The following is a 21,950-nucleotide window of genomic DNA, read 5'->3' on the forward strand; positions in this document are numbered from 1 at the left end:
GCTCACCTCCTCGGCAAAAAGGAGAAGGGCTGTGGGAGACGAGCGCTACGGGCAGGAGCACTTGAGGGCCGCGGGGCGCACTCAGCCTCCACGCTATCCACGGTACCGTAGAACGAAGCAAGCCCTGGAGGCGGTGTCGCCGCTTCCCTCGCTGTCGCCGGCCCGAGGTGGCGGGAGAAAGGCCGGCTCCCTGCAGCAGGAGCGGCGGGCGGGCGGCGCCGCGGGGAAGGCGGGCAGGGGCCGCCGCGGGCTGGGCGTGCGGGGGGCGGGCAGGCGGGGCGGTGGCCGCCCGGCTTTATAGGGAGCGAGGGAGGCGGCGTCTGCGGGAGGGGAGCGGAGCGGAGGAGGCGGTTCTCTTCCCGGTCCCATCCCCAATCCCGCCGTGCGAGTGCGGGGCTGGCGGCGGCGGGGTGGCCATGGCCTCCATGGCGGCGGCGATCGCCGCTTCCCGCACGGCGGTGATGAACGGGAACCGGCCGCTGGACGAGCGGGAGCGCAAGCGGTTCAGCTACTTCTCCTCGCTGAGCCCCATGGCGCGCAAGATCATGGCGGAGAAGGAGCGGATCCGCGAGCGCTACGGGCCCGAGTGGGAGCGGCTGCCGCCCCGGCAGCAGGACGAGATCATCGACAAGTGCCTGGTGGAGCCGCACGTCCAGGCCCGCTACGCCGCGCACCGCGGCACCACCCGCCCGCCCGCGCCGCCCGCCTCCTACCCCAGCCTGCGCCTCAACACCGGGCAGAAGGTGGTGCGCTTCGGAGACGAGGTACCGGCCGTGGGGGAAGGGGCGCTGGGGGGTCCGGGCGGGAGCGGCGCTGCCCAGTCCCGGCACCGCCGCACGGGTGGGGCGCGGCGGCCGCCACCTCCCCGGGCTGCGGTGCCGCCGGCGCGGGGCTGCCCGGGGTCGCGGGCGTTCCGCGCCGTCGGCAGCCGGGCCAGTTGCCCCGGTGATGAGCTTGATTGCTTTCCCCGCTGCCTGGCTGTGCGGGAGGGCTGGATGTTCACCGTGCGAGAGGCGCTGGGTCACACCGTAAAGGCAGGGGAGGCGCCGGCAGCGATAGCGCTGAAGTGAATTTTGCAGAAAGACTTGGACGGTCTCAGCTCCCCCGACGGCGGGGCATGGCGCTGGACATAATCTCTTGCTGAAAATGGGCTGTAGGGAATGTTTACACTGAATTAAATCTCTTCCTTTTCGTTTCTAGTTTTAGACACGGTTAAAAATACAACGCTGAAAACATTCCAGCTCTTGGCATGTTTGACACCTTAAAAAAATGCAGCCTGTTCCATGTCACATGCCAGGAAAAACAAGGGTGTGGAAAGACAGATGGCAAAAAGTATGGATTTTGAACCTTCTGAGAGCCATCTATCCAGTGGTGAAGCGTGGCAGCCCTTCTGGAAATCCACAGTAAAAGAGTACCCGGTCTGGAGCAGTGGGTTGTGTTACCGAGTGTGAGCCCTTGAAGAGGAAGGTCTAACAATGCTTGAAGCAACTTGACAGTACTCTTCAGATACTGTGTCTCTTATTCAGTGTATTGATTCCCTTTGTCTTCTATTCTTTTACATTTCTATTATATTCTTTTATTCTCATATGGTTACAGAGCCAGTTTCTTTCACTATGTCCATATAATAATTTTAAGTGACCTATTGTTAGTTATGTGGCTTCTACCAGAAAAAAATCCACTTCTGCCTAAGAAATCATCAATCTAATTTAAAGAGAGCATGGCTACTTTTAGGCTCTTCTCCAATATCCCTTGCAATGGGATTTCTAAGAAGCATGTGGGGCACACTGATACTGGGCATCATGGTTCCCAACCAGCTTTGTGCCAGGAGTCTGCTGCCTGTGTTTCCCCTGTCAGGAAGGTGTGGTTCTGTGCTGCACACACATCGTATCTAAAGCCAGAGAGCACAGGATGTAGCTCAGGTTTGTCTAGTTCATGATGCCCAAAATTCTAGATAAATATTTGCTAGTAATGGCCAAAAAGAGGAGTAGAAGAAGGACACAATTCAACAAATTTGGTTGTGCAATCAACCTTTGAAAAGAAACTTAAATCTGAAGTTAGTAATTAAAGAATTTACAGAGTGTGGAAAGTAAATAGGTTCAGTTTTCCCAGCCTTGGAGAGCTCTGCCGTGCTTTCTGCTTTGAATTATGTGGATCTGGAAGGAAAGCAAGCGTGTTTGTAGGCTGCTGTGCTGCACTGTATGGAAATAATAATTTCCTCAACATCTAGAGAGTCCATCTGAAACTGGGCAAATAGTTTTCTTTCCCCTCTTCTCCCCAAATACAGTTATAATATGCATAATGTTAATGTTTCTGTAGCCATTAACCAAAGAAGGCATGATTCGTCCAAATACTCGATACAAAGTGTTTAATTTTGGAAGCATCTGCCTCAACCGACTTCCTCTTTGACTGCTGAGCAGAAGTTAATATAAATCATTTCTCTGAAGAAAAGAGATTCCACTCATTTTGGCATTCGCCATTTCCATTTTAGTTCTTCCAACTGTACTACTGAGCCTTGGAGCCTTTCCTGGCTCTTCATCTGATAGCTTCCTCTCCCCTGGCTGCCTTGCTGCCATTCCAGCTGATTGCTGGACATTTGCCCTGGCTGACAAATTGTCCCTCCTTGTTTTGCCGTGGCAGAGCCGCCTCCGGGCCGGTCCCTCGCCGGTTCGGTTCCGCTTCCCGGGCTGGCCAACGCTTGGCCTGCAGAGCTCTGCTGTCTGTGTGTCCTGCTCAGACTGCTCAGGAGCCCCTGAAGCCTGTGTGAGACCCAGCTGCTGCACGCACTGTGGGCACCCAGCCCTCGCTCAGGACGAGTGGGTCGGTCCTGGCTGCTCTCCCTGGCCATTGGTGTATGGCATCCTAAGGCAAGGAAGCGGCGAGTAGCCCACGTGCCTCAGAATCACTTGTGGATGCTGCAGCACTTTCAGTGAGAGTGTTTTGGCCTGGTGATGTTCTTGCAGATACACCTGGTCCAAAAGTTTCATGTTTCCAGCCACAGCTCATCTTACCTGTTAACTGATGTTGAAATCTGTAGTGATCTACCTGGGCTTGCTTAAGCACAGAAATTTGATCTCTCTGACCTCATGTTCTTTGGAAGACATGGTAGAAAGCAAACCAAGGATGAATACTGAAGATACTGATTTGCTGGTCTGGGCCTCTCACTGTTTCAGTCCCATTTTCATGCATATTTCCATTATGATAAGGTGGTCCAGAGGACATATGTAGTGGTCTTGTATTTCTGGACAGTTGCTTCCCTCTTTCTCGCCCCCACCATTTCCTGTCTATTTCTTCTAACACCAAATTTATCTCCTGAACTTGTAGCCCAGGACTGTAAGTTCTCACACTATAAACATCTCTTACATTTTCAAAACACCTTTGACTATGTTGGCTGTGTGGGAAGGGAAGAAAATAGATGTGCAGTAACAGGACTGTGGCATCCTGTAGCCATGATCCAGTCATTTGATAATGCTAGAGCACTGCAGCACCATGTGTGAGTCTTAGCAAATGCCTGGAGTCACTGCTCCTTCTCTTCCATCTTATCCTCATTGCAGCATCACCAGTCATGGAGCTGGTAGCAGAAGCCCTGCAGGCACTGTGAACACAGTTTCAAAAGAGAATTAGGCTAACAGGGGCATTTCACACCCCAGTGAAATAAGTTTTGCCCTGTTTGCTGAAGATTGAGTTGCTATCATTGCACAGGAGCCCAGCACAAGAAGCTATTTGTTGCTTCACCATAATTTTCTGTGTCTAGACAGCCCAGGCCTCCTGACCAAGGGCTTTTGGGTGCTGCAACTGAGCTTCCTCTTTCCAGCAAGCCTCCAATTGCTGGCATTTCTCCATTTATAATTTCTTCCTTCTAATGCCCAGAGCGGTAGAAATGGAGATTACCTGAGCAGGGAGAAATCTGGAAACACAAACTGAGATTGAGCATGAATGTAATATAGATGGATTATTTTTGAAATATGCTGTAAACCATGAGGGGAATAGGTGGAAAACCAGCAGTATGTGAGAGGCTACCATCCTTTGCATGCTGTGGTGGCCAGCCTTTGATAATGCAGCTGGTTTGGTGTCAGTTGATGCTGCTGGGTTCTTTCTATTTCAGTGAAAGATAGTTTAAATATTCCATTTACAGCAAGTTTTCACTGTTCTCTTAATACCATCCCTCTTTATCCATAAGCATGTGACGTAGCCATGGAATTAAGGTCTGATTTTCTCTTTGTTTTTTAATTGTTTTTTTTTTTAATGGATATTAAGTATTTGAGCAGTAAAAGAGTTGGATGTGAAAGAATTAACTTATCATTGGAAAAAAATGCCATATGCTTTAGGAAGTGGTAAACGTTTTATGTGGAGGAAGAACAGGTAAAAGAGTTTGGTTTAGCTTCATTCATTGTGTTTTAGAGGGAAGCTTGACTTACCTGCCTTCAGGAAGAGATGCTATTTGTTTTGCTTAGCCTTAAGAACTTTGGCACCAAACAAAAGATCAACCCTTTTACCTCCCTACTTAAAATTGCTTTAAAACAACAAATAATCATCATAGCAAAAACTTTTAAGTTTTGCCTTTTAGAGATTTGTGCTTTTTAAACACCCAAAAATGAAAGGCAGCTTTTGAGTGCAGTAAAACCTCAAAAACCAGCAAGTCCTTTTCTAATAACACTTCTGAGAAGCATTTATTGGTGGGTTTGTGTCTTGCCCAGCTACCGTCAGCTGTGCTGAACAAAGCTCATGTCAGATACACAGGCACACTTCTACCAGTGCCTTCCCTTTTGAAATTCAGATGTTGTTTTCCAGCAAGCTGCCTACATATAGCAAATGTAATTTGTGATTCTTTTTTATGTATTTTGCAGCTGGTTGTTGAAGTCAAGTGTATGACCAGATTTTTGCCTCTTTCTCACTAGTCTTTTTCTGCTTTGAAATATGTGGCACGAGGCCCCATTTCTTACAAATAGGTTCTTTTTTTTTAACCCTGCTGAACAAAAGTTTATTTATTTGCCTTCCTTGCTGGAAGAAGGCATTGTTGTGTGCTGAAAACAAAAGCTGATCAGATATGGATTTTTCCTAATCTATGTTGATGATAAATGACCTTGAATCCTTTTTCTCTAGAATTTTCAGTCATAATTCACTTTTGTTATTATTGAAATAATTGATTCTTTTGCTCCCAATTTCTTCAAGCATGTATGAACTTCTTTATTCTACAAAAAACCTAAGTTCCTTCTCATATTGGGTTGGTGATAAACAAGAATCAGGCAGTTTAGACAGCATAACACAGTTCAACAGTGCCCTGTCTTTTCACTTGGTCCTCTGCATGTTCTCTCTGTGAAGACACATGAGGTGGAGGCCACAAACTTCCTTCCCTTCCCTGACAATGGGAATTTGTCAACTGTCTCCTTCATCCTAGCCCCAAGTACACTTCACATAACCACAGAGATCAATTGCTTGAAGGTTTGTATCCTCCAACCATGTCTTATCCTATTTTATTCTTTGCTGTATCCCACAGAAGATCTTTTGGATATGGACAGAGCTTCTCAGAGTTACTGGCTCTGAGGAGGGCTGGGCTGTGCAGCCCAAGAAACAATGAGCCATCATTTAAGTTAAAAAAACCAAAAAACCGTTTCTTTTAGAGAGCTGTGCCTAACAAGGGTCTGCTACTTCCATCCTACATAATCTGTAAAACTCTTAGATTCTATCTCTGACCAGAGCTTTTGACAGCTGTTACCAAAATTGATTCCTTCCAGGAACCTTGTGCTTACCCAGGCTGGAGGTTGAGGTTACAGCCTGCGGTGCCAACAAGGACAATGATGCTTGAGGAGACATCAGCTTCTCTGAAGTGGGAGGCTGACTTGCTCTGTCCTGCAGGGAATGATGTATCCTGCTGCATGACAGCCTCATGCCTTCACTCTGCCTTGCCCCTGCTGCTTTTTCATCCCTCTGTGGTCGGCCTTTTGTCCTCAGGGCTCACTCATAGCAGCGGTGTCGCGGCTGAGCTGAGGGTGTGCAGGGAGCCTTGGGTCAAGGGCTGTCCCTGCCTCTGCTGTCTTCTCTTGCCTCAAATACAGCAAAATAAAGAACTGGATGTCTTGGATCCAGCATGAGGATGAACTTGGCTTACTGCCAAGTCTAAAACTGGTTCCTTGCTTGTCCTGTAAATGGCAAGAAGACAGAGCTTCCTTTAAACTCTTTAGATAAAACTCAGTGGCACCTATGCCTACACATCTGGAGCTTTAAGGTGCTGTGACTGCATGTAGCAGTGTCACAGTGTTCTCTGGACTTCAGTTCTGTCCTTTCCTGCTGTGGTTGAAGTCAAGCCCTGATTTATCCAGACCCCATGCAGACAGCAGTGTTGTAGTCCTGCCTGTGTGTGAGACTGTCCAATGGTTAGGTTCTCCCATCTCTTTTCCCTTCTGGGCCGTGATTCCTCTCTCATGGATGCTTCAAAAATGATCAACTCCAGTTTTTCAGAAATGAATGGCTCCATTTCAGAGGCAAAGGATATTGTCCTAGAAGGAGTTTGAAATAATCAGACACACCTGCTGTGAGGTATCACACCTTGAGTGGTGTGGCATTCCCATGCAGGCAGCAGCACACCACAGTGCAAATGCTGATAGATACTAAAAATCAGACTTCTGCTCCTTTTTTCCTTTAAATGTTAAAACATCTGAGAATCTGTTTCCTGGATTGAGAGAACCTGAATTACATTTATGTTCTTGGCAAAAATTTCCTATACCAAATTTCTTTTTGGCTACAATATGTGACTGAGAAGAGCCCAGGCCTTTTCTCTTAGATGAGCTCTAGCAGGCCAGCTCTTTTTAAGAGCGTGGGATCACCCTCACATATACCACAAATACCTTGCTGCTAGAAACTTTGTTTTTCACAGATGAGTAATAGTTGGAGTATGCCATGTTTTTATGTTTAGGAGATGGTTTTAGACACTTCTAATCATGATCTCATAGCTCTAGGCCAAAAAAATCTGCCTACGGTGAAATAAGAGAGGGCAGATCAGGAGAATGTTATCAGATGTCTGAGAAATATATTCCTAGAAAGGCAGAGACCAGGAATAAGAAGAAAAAAACAGCCACAGTGAAATGTGGGGTTCCTGTGTTGTGTTAAAGCATGGTTGAGTTCTGCTATTCTCTGAACAGCAGGAGTGTGAAAATCCTGCATGGTTACTCCTGGCCCTTCCCTTTCCATACTGTGTTCCCACTCCTGTTCCTTCCCTGGTGTGCTGCTGTGTCCACCTGCTCAGTGTGGAGGGTGCAGCTCTACCTGTGGGACCATCCAGTGTACCAGTGAGCCCCAGCCACGACTGGGAATAGAAATGCAGTCATGTTGTTGTAACTCTTCAACAAATAATATGAACAACAATCATTTTCCAAATTATTTTCCACCCTTTCTTTTTTCAGTGTGGGCTGCATGTATGTCTGGAGGGCATGCCATGCAGGAAGGGATTGTTTCAATTTCTCTGTTAGGGATCGTTTTCAGAAATGCAGCATCTTCAAATAATGGATTTGAGATCTTGTGCTGTGGGTGCCTTGTGGCTCCTTCCCCACCTCTGAACATTCATTTCAGAGCGCCGTCACTGCCATGCTGCACTGATGGTGGGTCCTGTTGGATCCAGCTGTGCCTTGGCCATGCAGCTGTTTCAGTGCCCCACGACTGCCTGGCTGTGCTCGTGCTCTTTGGTCTGCCAAAGGGAGGAAATGGGACTCGATTTCCCTGAGGCCCCTTCTCCTTTTGTTGTTTCTGTCCCTGTGTGTTGCTAGTGGCTACCAAAGAAATGCCTACTAGAAGACTGGAAATATAATACATTTTAAAGCTATTTGTGGAGAAACCACTTCAGGAGATTTAGACCAGGCTAAACCTTCATATATTTTGTAGATTAAATTGGTATAGTATTGATAACCTTCCCCTTAAAGGACCTGCTTTCAGTCAGTCTTAAAATGTAATCAGTGCCATCTTTAAGAAGCGCTTTCAGTTTTTAGACAGTTCTGTAGCAGTGGTTGTTATAGTTCCAGCAGTGTAATATAATGTCATCTGTGTGGTGCTTCTGAGAAGATTAAGCTACTTTTCTGATTTTTAGTCATTCTTCAATTTTATTTCAGGACATAACTTGGCAAGATGAACACTCAGCTCCGTTCTCCTGGGAAACGAAGGTAATTAAACTGCTTTTTAATTTTTTTTTAATGCTGCTTTGTCATTTTTTACTGTTCCTACTGCATTCATTGTCTTCATTTTCTTACTTGATAGATTAATGTCACCTTTATTCTATGCAAGCAATATAAAGTGACCATGCTGCAAATCAAACAGGACTGGTATGCTTTGATTTACATCAGGAGAAACTCAAAATGTACTTCATGAACTAATGTTCTGGCTTTGAGTGCAGATGTAAAACCAATTAATTACAATTTTATTTTTTGTTGCAGACTTTTTAATCAACTTTCCATGTTTAGTAAGACCCTTGTCTCAGATACAGATAAACATAGCTGCATTTCACTTTTAGGTCAGGAGTAAAGTAGCTTAAAGATGGTGTGAGAAATGGGCAGGTATCTCTTAACTTCACTGGATTCTTTCTGAAAGCCTGTCTAGTACTTCATCTTTTTATTATGAACTAAAATGTTGTCTTAGGACAAAGGTAGTGAAACTTGTTAACCTAGGGCTGTGCTAGAAGCACTATGTTATTTCCTATCCAAAAGGCTCCTTAAAAAAACAAACCATCTTTTTTTGTGGTGAGTTGGTTTGGGGTTTCTTTTACACCTCACTTTTTCTCTGGTATTTTGTTAAAGCATTATTTATGATGGGGTTCTCATATGGCTAACACAGAGCCAGAGTTCTCCATCATTCTGAGCCTGCAGTGTGAGGCAACACAGTTGTGCCACATGTGTGGTGGGAAATCAAGTTCAGTTCTTCTTCTTGGAAAAATTCTGGGAGCAAAACCACAGCTCATTGTCTTTCTCAACTGGGTATGGCAGGCATGTTAATTTAATCACACATTTCAGACTTTGTGTTTTCTACCCTTATCTGCCAGAGAAAGCTGCTATGCCCTGTTCCCTATTTCTTTCCTTCCTTTTTTTTTTTGCCCTTGAACTATGTAGATAATCATGTGTGACCTTATGAATATAATCTTAGTCTAATGCAGAGTAATTATTTGGAAATGCCAGTGAATACTAAATTAATCCAGCTGACCTGAGACTTAGCCCTCCCTGCTCAAGGTCACTGCCTGTAGCTGCACCCCATCTGTGCTTTGCAGAGGCTGATTAACCTATAACTTGATGTGACTCCTGGGTCCTGGCAGCCTGCAGTGCTGCAGTTTGAGAGAAACCAATGCCAGCCTTCACTTCCCTTAAAACTCCCTTAAAAGCTGTGATGGTTCAGGAACTAGTGGAGGATTTTCTGTGTTTTCCTCTTTCTCCTCTCCCTCCTTGCTGATGAGAAAGAAAAGCTTTGCCACAGCTGTGGGCTGAAAAGTTGCATGACCTTTTTCTTTAGCAAAAGTCTGAGAGTCCATGTTGTCTGGATTTATGGGGTATGGTTTGGTTGGTTCCTGTGGATTCTTCCTTTTGCTTTTCCCCCAGTGTATCAATCTTTCAACCAAATCATTCCACTGCTGAGTCTTCCTTTTCAAAAGTGGAGATCTTGCTTTGTGCTTACTCTTTGATCTTCCCTAACTTTTATGAGGTAACACGGGAAGGCAATTTTAATGAGGTACCAGCTGAGGAAAAAGTAGCCTTACTCAAGTGGTGCCATGTGAGGAAACCTGAATGAGCTGCTCAAGAAGGTTGGTGTGTTGTAATGCCTTGTTCAATGTCCTGTGAGCCAGACCTAAAACCAGTAGACTTTTTTCTTTTTAAACACTGAGACAGAAAAATAAAGCAGCAAAATGAGTATTTTCTGTAACTAACACGAGGGAAAGTGTGAGGGGGTAGTGAGAAGTGTAGGGAAGAGGGGAGGACATGTATTCTCCCAGGCTGAAGGCTCTCAGCTGTAGCAGTGATGCCAGTGGGGACTCTAGCTGATAAGGTATGGACAAATTCTTCTCACTGTAGCTAGTGCCATGGATTCCCTACATCCATGGCAGTCAAACTTACCCAGAGAACAGTGTACTGAATTGCTGTCATTTTGTTCAGAACGTTGGTGAAGGGCTTGGTGACTTCACTTGTGTCACAGGTAAACTTTCTGTATTCTCATTTTAAACGCAAATGTGAGATGTGGCTGCAGTCATTCATATCACAACAAACACTTGCATGAACATCTCCACTATTTTTAGATGAGTATTTCTTGTCTCACCTTTTTATTTTATTTCTCACCTCAGACAAGGCAAACAAAGTAGAACTGCAGTGTAAATTGCCAAGTTAGCTGTTAGACAGCATTTAAAATAATCTTTTTAGTAGGTAACGATAACACTTCTCAGAAGGAAAACTTGGGAAGCAGTGAGTTCTCTTGGCACTGCAAAAGGGCTGACATTGGAAAACTAAAGATTGAATTGGAGGGAGTGATTTGGTTCATGGGTGGAGCCCTCATGGACACATAACATGTCTTGAAATGCGGGTTGCATTTTTAACTCGAGCTCTACCCAGGTTTATGAATTCAAGGCATTCTATTTATGGTGTCAGGTTTACCTGAGATGAAAGATGACATTTTGGCTGAGTTTAGCCTTTGAAGTTTCTTGGTTTGTTTGAAGTAAAAATTCAGTGAAACTCAGCACGGACCTCAGGATATAAATGGAAAACAAGAATCATGCCTGAGCTTGGAAGTAAAATTTCTCTGCAACTCTTGCTGAACTCAGACCTTTATGGATTTTGTGATTTTAGATTTGGGCAGGGGCAGGGGGCGATGTAATTAATTGAGTAATGGGCAGAAAATATTTCAGTTTGCCACCTCAGTTAACACACAGAATGCACTGAGCAGCATGGGAATAAATTGCAATTTACCTCTAGTGCATGCTATTAACAAAAATAGGTTTTATTCCAAATGCTTTAAATTGACACATTTATATCTAAAGTTTTCTTTCTCTTGATACAGGTAGAATAGTTGCTGATTCTCTTCTGTTTTCAACAGGCCCTCAGGTATTTGTTGAAAATAGAAGTCTCTGAGGTGTGTTTAAAATAAACAAATCAAAAGATAAAAAAAAAAATAAAGAAAAGAAAAATGAGGAAGGGTCAGCCTTCAATCTCATAATAATCTGGTTGCTGCCTCCCTGTCTGAATTCCCTAATTATATTGCTACAAAAGTGATCCAATCCCAGCAATGATTTAGGGAGCAAACAGCTATGTTCTGCTTGTAATAAACATGCTTTATCAACTGTTTCCTTTATCTAAAATTGAGGCAGTCTTCATTATCCTTCTTTGAACAAGCCCTAGTTGGTGTTTTGTTTTAAATAGGAACACAGTGGCAGAAGAGAATTTTTTCCTTCCTTCCTTAGCAGCATGATATTGTAATTGTTTGTTACAAGCTCTACTTTGGTGTGATTATTTTTACCAATCTGGCATAAATGGCAGCACTTCCTTGGAAGGAGAGTGATCCCTGAACATTTGAGATTAGCCTTGCCTTTTTGATTTAGACTGCATGTGTTTAAAACACAGTCTGTAAAACTTCTGTTGACTATTAGTTCTTGAGCAAAAAAGCCTCAACAAACCCAACCTGTGGTAATAGAAGCTGTGTTCAAGGTTTGTTTTAGTTTGTATGACCAAGTGTAGGGATTCAGTTACCTGCATCAATCTTTGTTGGTTTTGAGCATAAAACCAGGCACTGTCAGTACAAGCTTGCTCGAGCTAGGCAGAAACAGTGCCTGGCTGGATTCAGTTCATATCACCAGAGTATGGGATGGAATTTCCTCCAAAGGTCCATACTATGTAACATTGGCATTGTCTTTCTGTATGGACTAAAATTACTTAGATTGGTTTTGAGTGCTTTGCTCTATTTTTTGCCCTTGCAATTTGCCTCTGCTGACCTAAGGATTTCTTTCTGACTCTGAAAAGATCCTGAAACACCCACGGTGTGCACAGGAAACAGAGCAAAAACTGCAGCTGCTTTGAGCCCTGTATTTATTTTGGTTTTGTCCATTCAGCAAAGCAAAGTCATCTTCTAAATATTTTAAAATTGGCTTTCTTACCTCTGCATTTATCAGGCTGGGCTTAAAACAAGTTGCTTTTGACAGTGTTTCTGTAGTCTTTGTCTCAACAATTTGGATTTTTCAGCCTGCCAAGCAAAACAATTTGTTTTGGCTGTATTTGCGTGACTGCTTAGTAAAATACTACACATTCCTGATGAGTGAATAAGAAGCTTTAAAAGTTCCTGGGTTTTTTGTGGTCGTCTTGTTTTTAATATGTGCTTATGAACTGAGACCTGATTTCATGCAGTACAATTAAATAATTACATTCTCAGTGCCTCTGGTGCCTCTCTTTCAGCATACATTGTTTCCCATGAGTATGTACACCCACTATGATAATTTAGTGGATTATTGCTGCAAGTTTGGTCTAAATTTTTTAATCCAGTAAACAAAATTCCTAAATACCTTAATACAGTCTTTTTAAGGAAAGATGGACATACAACCTCCTAAAACCTGCAATTTATAATATTATTTATATTTATGATACAGAAAAATGATCAAGACAGGACATCCTTTATTTAAACCCTTGCAGTGGTTTGAGACCAGAGGGATGAGACTGAAAAGAACACAGACTTCTAGGTTTGCTTTACCTCAAAATACTCCTTTGTGCATGTTTCTCTACCCCCCCCCTCTTAATGTGTTGAGAAAGACTCGCTCGTGCAATATCTTGAAAATACAACCGCTGTTAATAGCTTTTATTTGAATTCCAATAATTTCCAGAAATTACAGTTGGGACTGTACTAGTCTGTCTGTAAACTCTTGAGACTTTCTGGGCTGAACAATTCCCAGAAATACCATTTGGACAGATGGTAGGAAAAAGAAAATATTTTTATTTTATTCCTCAGATGAGGATTTATACGTACAGAAACTGGAGCTCATGTAAGATAATACAAAATCAGTGAAAGCAGCGGGGAACTGAAACCCTCTCTCTAGAATCCCAAACTGTGACTGAAAGACAATTCACTTTTGACCATGAAATCACACCCCAGTGTTCAGTGTTTGCCTCCCCAGGGGGGCAGCTGGTGCAGTGCCACCAGTGCAGTTCTGCTTCTGAGCCCTGCAGGGCTCACAGCAACTCTGCCCAGCCTGGGGAAGGCAAACCTTTACAGGTGAGCTGCTACCCTGACTTTGGCTGGGGCCAGGAGAGGTGTGCATCAAGATATTCTCATGGCTGGCAAACCTAAAGGAAAAGGACATCTTTTGGGAGGGAGGGGGAGGTTGCTGTCTTTTAAATATAGTTTCCTTCCTCCTGCTGACGCAACCAATTGCCAATTTGTAATCTGATGTAAGAAACTGAGAGCAGAACTCTAATTAAAATCCCATTTGTAGTGTCTAGTGACTCATTAGAGTGTACAGTACTACTCATTACTTAGATATCAGCATAGGGTGTTTCACACATGGGCCTTTTCTATCTCTGTGAAATTATCTTCCTACTTAGGCTGCTGCCCTGTTGTTTGGTTTGTTTTTTCCTTGCGGGGGAGGGTGTTTTATTGCCAATTTTTTGACTGGAAAGATATTGCCTATTAATCATTTTCTTTCGTCAGCTACATTTCTTAGGGGTTCAGATGTGTTAAATAACCTCAGAAGTCAAACAGAAGCATTATATATTTCAGGGAAAACAGAATATCTTGTGACTGGTCCACAGAAGTTCTTGGCTTCTGGAATTAAATGCCAGAAGCAGAATTATCCCTGTGACCTCTCAGAGCTGTATTTACATCATGCTGAGACACAGAGCTTTCAGAACCTGTTGGGGTAGTCTTGTCTTCTTTGCCTTCCTTGTGGGAGAAGGAAAACTCCTGAAGAAGTATTTTCACTTGGATTACTCCGTGTCAGGCTATGAACTGTTTGATCTCCAGAGCATTCCCTGAGACAGACGTGCAGTCTCCAATGCCAGGTGGTCCTGTCTGCTGGCATGGGTGCACCCCGTGGTCTCTGCACTCAAGGGCAAAGAGGACATCCTCTCCAGAGCATGCATCCATGAGCAGGCTGGAAAGGCACTGAAGTTGGAAAGGCACTGCCTGAAGTGCTGCTGCAGTGCCATGCTCTTCTCTAAGCTAGGAGCGAGGTGCCACTTCCAAACCACATCTCTGACTTGGATATTCTGCCCCATGAAAAGAACATTAAATATCACCACAGTCAGTGGCTTTGGCTCCACAGCCTGAGAACTTCTCAGGAGGCCTGGCTTAGCTTGTCTGGCTAGCTGCTGTTCAAATGCAGAGCCATCTTGTTGGTTTACTTTTTTCCTAATTTTTATTTTAACAGGCCCATACTTTGTTTCCATGGGTGTTTTTTCTGGATTTTATTTCCAACTGTGGCCTGGTGGACCTGGGGGCTATGATGGCTTCTCTGCACTCTGGGCACTGATCTTCCCTCTCCCTTGGGCTGGGGGGTGAAGGAATCATTCTGCTGAAAGTGACTGCTGCTGTGATGGCCTTTAGCTACTGTCATCCCCAGTGTGAGCCCCAGGACAGGCTGTTCAGAAGACAGCAGACTGCTGCAGGACAAAAAGTAGCACTGCTTTAATTTCTACGTGACATAAGTCTTCCAAGATGGATTTTTTTTTTTAACCTGTCTTTGATTTTTAGAATCTGCCTTTTGTTTTTTCTCTCGGCTACTGGGGAATTGCAGGTCTGTTTGATATTGTGTTGTGGGTTTTTTTAAGCTGGGATTTTATCAGCTCTAAAGTCTTAAAGCATCTTAACTTCAGGGTGGTAAATCACTATTCAGTAGTACTGCCAAATGAGCTTAGGGAAATAAATCCCTATATTTTAATATAGAGAATGGCAGTCACTGTAAATAATCCTCAACTCCATTGCATCTATGGTTTGTTTATGCAAAATTTATCTGTGAATAAATATCCTGCTCTTAATTTTACGTCATGACTTGTTTGAAAAAAATAAATCAGAGCACTAAGGTTTTTTCCTCCTAGTTTTTTGCAGACAGGGTGGGGTGTTGAGTTGGTAAGACTTGTGTGTATCCTTGCCCTCACCTTACTCTAGCTGAGCTATAATTACTTGCAGCTTGTTTGTGTTCTGCATCTTTTGATAGCACAGGATATTTTTCATGAGAACACGGATCTTGGTGCTCTCTTGCCTACAGCCTTGGAAAAACGATGCCTCTAATTCTTTAGAAAGGTCAGATCTAAGTCCATGAATTAAATTATGTGTAGTCAGCTGCTGACTGTTTAAAAAAAATTGTTTTATAAATAATCAGTTGCTGGGTTAACAGTTGTTCTTTGATGAGAAGTTTCTGAATATTAACTACTAGACTTGTGAGTCTTGCTCGATGTAGAGTCCCTTTGAACTTCACATGCACAATAATGTAGGACTCAAGATCAAACACTTCAGGGAAATGATATGCAGCTGGGACTTGTTTTAGACTGAAGCCCAGAGATGCTATTGCAGTTTTATTTGGGAAAGGCTGGGCAGTGAAGTAGAAGGGTGAAAAAACATCCCAAATTTGTAATGAACTTCTGAAGTGTCTTTCAGCTATTCATAGCAAAAACTACAAGTCCTCTTGAGTTTTTTTCAAACCCAGTCAGGCCCATGATGACAACAACACAGCTTTAACAGTAAAGGCATTTTTTTTCCTTGCATTATTTGTTCCTTTTTACAGACACAAGTCTGTGTATTAGGTTGTTCTTTCCTGGCACATATGCTTACATGTTTCTCAGAGGGTAATAAGGCTTAACTTTTGTTAGCCTGAAGAGTGTCTAGCTAGTTGAGAATCATTGTACTGAGGCAGTGGTAAGAAAAACAAACATTTTGAAGTACTGTTCACTTTTCTGTGACTTGTAAGATTTTTTTCATGCATTAACTGTGGTCACTTGCTTCCTTGGCCCAGTGTTACCTTTCAGAAGTGGGTACTGCTATATCAGCACTGCAAGTGAAAACCAACCAGGGTTCAGGAACAGGTGGAGAATGGTCTGGCTGCAGTTATTTCTCTTCCATCAGAGGGGCATTAGAATTATAAAGCTATTTACCTATGCATACCCATTACATCTAATCCTTTATCTTGGAAGCAGATGGACCTGTAGCCAACTATTTCAAAGACTATAATGGAAGATTGCCTTTTGAGCTACACTCTGAAGCTTTTTTTGCTTAAAATTTTCATGTAAAACATCTCTGACTTTCAAAATGCATCTGCAGCTTTTGTAATGTTTTAGTGCTGCTATTCTAATGTTTCAGTGCTGTGCATGCTGTGCACTGCTGCCTTAGGTGGCGCTGAGTAATTCCAATGCAATTGCTTTCTCTGCCTCCTCTGCAGCAGGTCTGGGACTTTAATGTTTGCTTGCAGTTCAGACTTATAAAAATCATTATTTCTATGAAACTACAGAGATAGACATTTATGGAGGAATTAAGTTAGCTCTGCTGTGGTATCTGTTGTCTGAGAGCTGTCTCGCAGTGGGCTGAGGTGTTACCTGTGTGCACCAGGGTCAGGAAGTCAAAGCTGTATCTGTGTGAAGTCTTTGAAATGCTGTTTTCCTGTCCCCGAACAGAGTCAGATGGAGTTCAGCGTTGCATCTCTCTCCATACAAGAGCAAGGGGGTGCCCAGCTGCAGAACGAGCAGAGGCAGCCTGTTAAAGCAGCACCTGGTGTCCAGGTCCCTAAATCTTCTCAGGCCAATAAGACCCCTGCCTCTGAGGGGTTGATAGCATCCAGGAAGGAAGAGGAGTTGTCCTTCTGGAAGATAAACGCAGAGCGCTCCAAGTTTGAAGGAGACAAGTCTGAGTTCCAGTCCCTGACCCCCAGCCAGATCAAGTCCATGGAGAAAGGAGAGAAGCCCCTTCCCTCTTTTTACAGACAAGAGTCTGCTCCAAAGGAGATGACCAAAGCTGAGAAGCCCAGCACAACTAAAGCAGAGAAGCCTGCTGCCCCCAGCACACCTTCTGTGTCCCTCGAGTGGGAGAAGCCTCGACCTACTCAGCTCCCTACTAGTTCTCTAGATGACTTCTTTCTTCCTGATCCACCACAGGATCTGGCATCTTCTAGGACAAACAAGGAAGATACTGATGGTACTATACTTACAGACCCACAAATGCCTGGACAGGTGAGTACTGCTATACCCACTGTCCTGATATTTAAGAACTGTAGAGCACATTAAAATCTGGCAAGGCCACTCTGGAAGATTAGGGACTCCAAAAATCACTAAGCCATAGCTCAGCTTGATGGCTTTTTTGTCTTTCAAATGTGAAGAAGTTTAATCTGCTATTTAACAGTCTGTTCAACACTTTAACTTCAATTAAGTGCTTTTTAACACATAGGATAAAGGCATAATTTAAATCTAACACCAGAAATGCTGACAAGGCACCAAGTAGCTCATTGACAGCAACCTGGCAAGTTGCTGTATCACATAAAAGAGCTTGTGGGGTTATGGAGTTTTATTTGCAAAAGCAAAGCACTTAATGGAAAGAATAAGCTTTTAACTTGAAAGGTGGGTGAACCAGGGTCTAGCACACTTTATTGGTACACACAGCATAGTGGTGAATGGGGAACTGGTTCTCAGCTGTTCCAAGCAGTAGCCTGACAGCCACTTCCCAGTGCTTTGTCCCAGGCAGCTGTGCTGCTTTCAAATGTGTTTTCTCTTAAAGTCCAAAATAGAAATAGAATGAGCTTCCAGAATTAGCCTTCTCAATGTTTTTTTTAATGAAAAAACCCAAACAACCCAACAACAAAAAATAACCCTATGCAGCTCAATAGCCAATTGAAGCTATTTTATAAAGCAGATGCTGATCTGTGAGAAAAGAAAGGAAACAGCAGGATATGATACAGGGAGGGGAAAAAAAAGAAAGATCAAAAGCTTGAAAACTGTGAAGTAGAGAAGAGGAGTGGTACTTCAATCAGAGCTGTGCAGTTCTGTTTGAAATCTGTGGCACCGCTCTGGCAGCAGCCTGACACATTACTGTACACCTTCAGCACTTCACACAGCTTTTCCTTTTTCCTAGTTTCTGTTTTCCCAACTGTGATTGTTCAAATTCCAAACGAGATGATGTAAAGTCAGAAACTTGCAGGGTGAGGTAACTGGTTGCAAGGGAAGTAAGTGGCAGCACTTAGAGAGAACCATACTTAAGCCACTCCAGTATTGGAAGCCCTTTGTTTAGTTACCATTTTCTGAAGCTGAGGGATAATGCTTCCTGAGCTGCCTAGCTACAGTTTGTGAACATGGTAGTCCTTTAATTTGAGTTAAGAGCTTTATCATGTGTTCTTACAAATTAACAGTTTCAATTCCTTTGTGAATGTTTTCAAGATAACTGAAATAGTTTGAAAATCCTGTTTTTTCTCTCTGTGGAGAAACAACTCTCCCATGTGAAAATGGGAACAGAGGAGCAGACAACTTCATGTATTATAAAAATTTCTTCTGTTCTTTTTTCTGGATTCTCTTCCCTGTTCTGGGAAGCCATGCTCTAGGAAGAGAATCCAGAGACTCAGCTGTGCCTCTTGAATACTCTTCCTAAGCATTAGAATCACCTTAAATGTCATGGCTAACCCTGCAGGAGTGAGTATGTTCTGGATAGAGTAGTAAATAACTTGTCATCAAAGTTTAATCTGTGTAGTTTTCTGTAAACAACTGACTCTAATTGCAACAGACAATCTGTTGAATTAATGATGCTTGCCTTCTGTGTTTGTTTCATTCCCTGTAATTCCCAATGTAGTCTGAAAAATTGATCTTCATTAATTTTTTCCATGAGGAAAAAAACCAAAACATTTTGCCTGCAGACCACAAGAATAATTTTATTTTTTTCTGGAATTGCCTTTTTGGGCACTGTGAGTATTTTTCCAAGTCATGTGTAGGTATTTAGGTATCCTAGAACATGGTAAAGATCTTGAAATATTGTCAGGCAACAATTTAAACTTTAGTTTTTAGATAGGCAGTCAAATATTGAGTTTGCAATACCATCATTAACAACTACATCTTATTTCCTTTTTTTTTTTTTGTTTTTTTTACCTTGCAGACTAGTACAAGCAATGTTATCTTGAAGACTGGCTTTGATTTTCTAGACAACTGGTAAAAGATACTTCAAAACAGATCAAACCAATTCTGGGGAAGGAGTGGAACACCTTTCTCCTTGTATGTTAATTTACTAGCATTTGTGTCTTTTTCTAGAAGTAACTTTCAAACTCTTAAATGTTGCCTTTGTATAAACTTTTGTAATACCGTATGCGTTTTTGTTTTTTAAACAGTGATAGAAGTGTGGTTTCATTTGGATATTTTTTTAATATCTGTTAAAATTTTTAGTAGCTACTGTGTTGAGAGGATGGGAGAAGTTACTGTACACATGTTAAAGAAACACAAATGAGAGTCTCTGTATCCTAGAAATGGAACCTACAGGACCAGATTGTAGTTTGCAGTGGAAACCTTGCTAGCGTGGCTTGTAAGAAATTGTGTTGCACGTGCAGTGGTTCCAGCCATACTTCAGATAGCTAAAAAAACCACCAGTATGAAAGGCAAGCATCCAGAATTGATTTGTAGATTTCATTTCCTTTGAAAGTATCTTTTGTACCACTTACTGAAGACACTTTTTCGTCTGAAGAAGGCAAAGGCATTGCCAAAATGATGGATCCAAAAAAGCACTGTGTTTGTACCCCTATAAATCTGCTAAAATAACTTAAGAGTGTTAAAAAAATGACCTGGGGAAATGGTATTTCTGGTGTTTGGATTGAAGACTTGGGGATGGGTAGAAGGGAATGGGACAACAGCTAATGAATTGGAGAAATTCTTCAGGGAACACAATTTCACTGCCTCCTTACTAGAGCATAACTCTTCACAATACTAGTGCTGGAACTGCAGCACTGGGCATTTCTGGAGTGTAGATTACCTTTGTGTCAGTAAACCACTATGTTTATGGGAGGTCACAGCAGTGTGAGGCTTTTTTGTTTTTTAAGCAGCTTATCGTCTCAAGGACTCATCAACTTTGGTGCTTTTTCCTCCTTGTGGGTTCATCCTCTTTAGTGCTCAACACCTGGCTTACATTTATTCCCAAGGTGCAGAGAGGCATCTCAAGGTGGCCCTTGGCAGTGTTGCCTCCAGTTCTGCTTTTGAATGATCTTTGGTGTTCAAAACGTAGAGAGCAAGAGTAGCTGTTGTTTGGATCTGTTGTCTCTGAAATGCAGCATGATTTACACCCTGACTCTCACTGTGTTTACCTCACCTTGAAGCCTTAATTCCCCTACGCACAGCCAGTGACTGGTCTGCTCCAATGCCAAAGGTTTGACTTTTCCCTTTACCTCAGCAATAGTCCCATAGCATTTGTTTGGGGTAGAAGGCAAAACACAGGGCTCTGATGGGTCCCAGCCAAGGCTGTGAGAAGGTCACCATCTCCCAAGCCATAGTTGTGCTAGCCCTCTCATGGATTAGCACTTGACATTTGGTTCAGTGCCAGGGGCAGTTAAATGTGCAGAATTGGATGGGGCAGGGTTTTTTCTGCTTGTTACAGGAAGAGTTTACAATGTCCTGGAAGAATCATTTGCAATGTCCTGGAAGAATCCTTGCCTCTAATTGGTGTGCTGCTTGCTCTGAACAAGCAGAGTGTGCTGATAGAGCATTAAAATTTACTTGTTGGATAAGGAAAATGCTGTAAGCATGTCCCCCCTTTTCTGCCCCCACACCCTACCAAAAAAAAACCAAAAAAACCCCAAAACACCAAGGCCAAAACCTTCACTTTTTCTAGTGTTTTCTTAAAAGGTTCCTTAGCTAAATGGTAAGATCACCACGGAGTAAAAGTTATTGCATAGCATACTCTTATTTATAGGCTTCTGAAAGCTTTTTCACATTCTTCCTGAGAGGTACAAACTCCTGTAGTTTGTGGATATTATCTCTTCATTCAGCAGTTCAGAAAATATTTGTTGTTACCATCCTGGACTTTTCCTCTGTTTTTTTCCATTGTAGCGTTTGCTACAAGCATCCAGAGTTAATACAGCTTAGAACAACTCCAACACAAATTCTTTAGGTGTATTACTGATATTGACTTGCACCTTCCTTTGAAACCTAACAAATGTTAATCTTGGGGTTTACAGTTACCAGTGAATCTGATTTTCTGTACATTCAGCTGCTGAAAAGTAGTAAATCCAAAATGAAGATGCACATTCTAATCTTGTTCTCATTTGGGGAGATCTGAAAACAAAAGTCTCCTACTGTCAAGGAGCGTTACTTTAAATCTCTGGTAATACCTTAAAGCTTCTTAGGGAAGAACTGGGGCTGCCTGTCTCTTCCATCAGCTCACTCAACCCTAATACACATTGGGACCAGCTGGTAGAACATGCTGCAGAACTTTTTACTTATCCTGGTAGGTTTTTCCTGTGCTTTGACAAGAGTTGATGCTCCTTCTTTCTTGAATATGTTTTTATTAAACATTCTTACAAAAACGAAATTGTATTTGGTCACATTTTATATTAACAATGTTTTAATAAAGTCACTTTAAATAGAACTGTCAAGGTTTTTGTGCTGCTTTGTATGTTGTCCTTGATGCTCTGCTTTCCTCAGTGCCATTGGAGTTGTTTGGGGCATCTTCAATCTGCCTGAGAGACAGCCAGGAATGATTTGAGTAAGAATTTAGAAACTAAATTTTTTATATCGGTGGAAAAAAAAATCAACACACTTCAGCTGTTTTTTCAAGCCTTTAAGTGATCCTATATGGGGAGATATCCTTGCTTTATCATGTGATCTGACAACTGGGGGCAGGATGAGATTTGGGAGGACTAAAATCTATTTGTACTTCATTGTAAAAGACTTAAACCTAACACACACACTCTCCCATGTATCTCCAGGTAATCCAAAGCAGTATCTGGATCATTATTGCAGAAGAATTGGAAAACTGCATGTTGTGGTTTAGCCCCAGCTGCCAGTGAAACA

The 21,950-nt window shown here is 42.8% G+C and overlaps 1 protein-coding gene across 1 annotated transcript; it reads left to right on the plus strand.

Annotated features, from left to right (window-relative positions):
* Positions 1-319: 319 nt before the first annotated feature.
* C3H1orf198 (chromosome 3 C1orf198 homolog) lies at positions 320-21,525 on the plus strand. Its single transcript, XM_030236071.2, has 4 exons — positions 320-764; positions 8,097-8,147; positions 16,599-17,150; positions 19,054-21,525. The coding sequence occupies exons 1-4, from the start codon at positions 417-419 to the stop codon at positions 19,108-19,110; spliced, it is 1,008 nt and encodes a 335-aa protein (XP_030091931.2). The 5' UTR covers positions 320-416; the 3' UTR covers positions 19,111-21,525.
* The last annotated feature ends 425 nt before the right edge of the window (positions 21,526-21,950 follow it).

Source organism: Serinus canaria, chromosome 3, assembly GCF_022539315.1.
Source record: "Serinus canaria isolate serCan28SL12 chromosome 3, serCan2020, whole genome shotgun sequence".
NCBI classification, from domain to species: domain Eukaryota; kingdom Metazoa; phylum Chordata; class Aves; order Passeriformes; family Fringillidae; genus Serinus; species Serinus canaria.

Coding starts and splice junctions, on each gene's coding strand:
- C3H1orf198 (XM_030236071.2), top strand. CDS start 417: ATGGCCTCCATGGCGGCGGCGATCGCCGCTTCCCGCACGGCGGTGATG. Junction 765..8,096: donor TGGTGCGCTTCGGAGACGAG/GTACCGGCCGTG, acceptor ATTTTATTTCAG/GACATAACTTGGCAAGATGA. Junction 8,148..16,598: donor CGTTCTCCTGGGAAACGAAG/GTAATTAAACTG, acceptor GTCCCCGAACAG/AGTCAGATGGAGTTCAGCGT.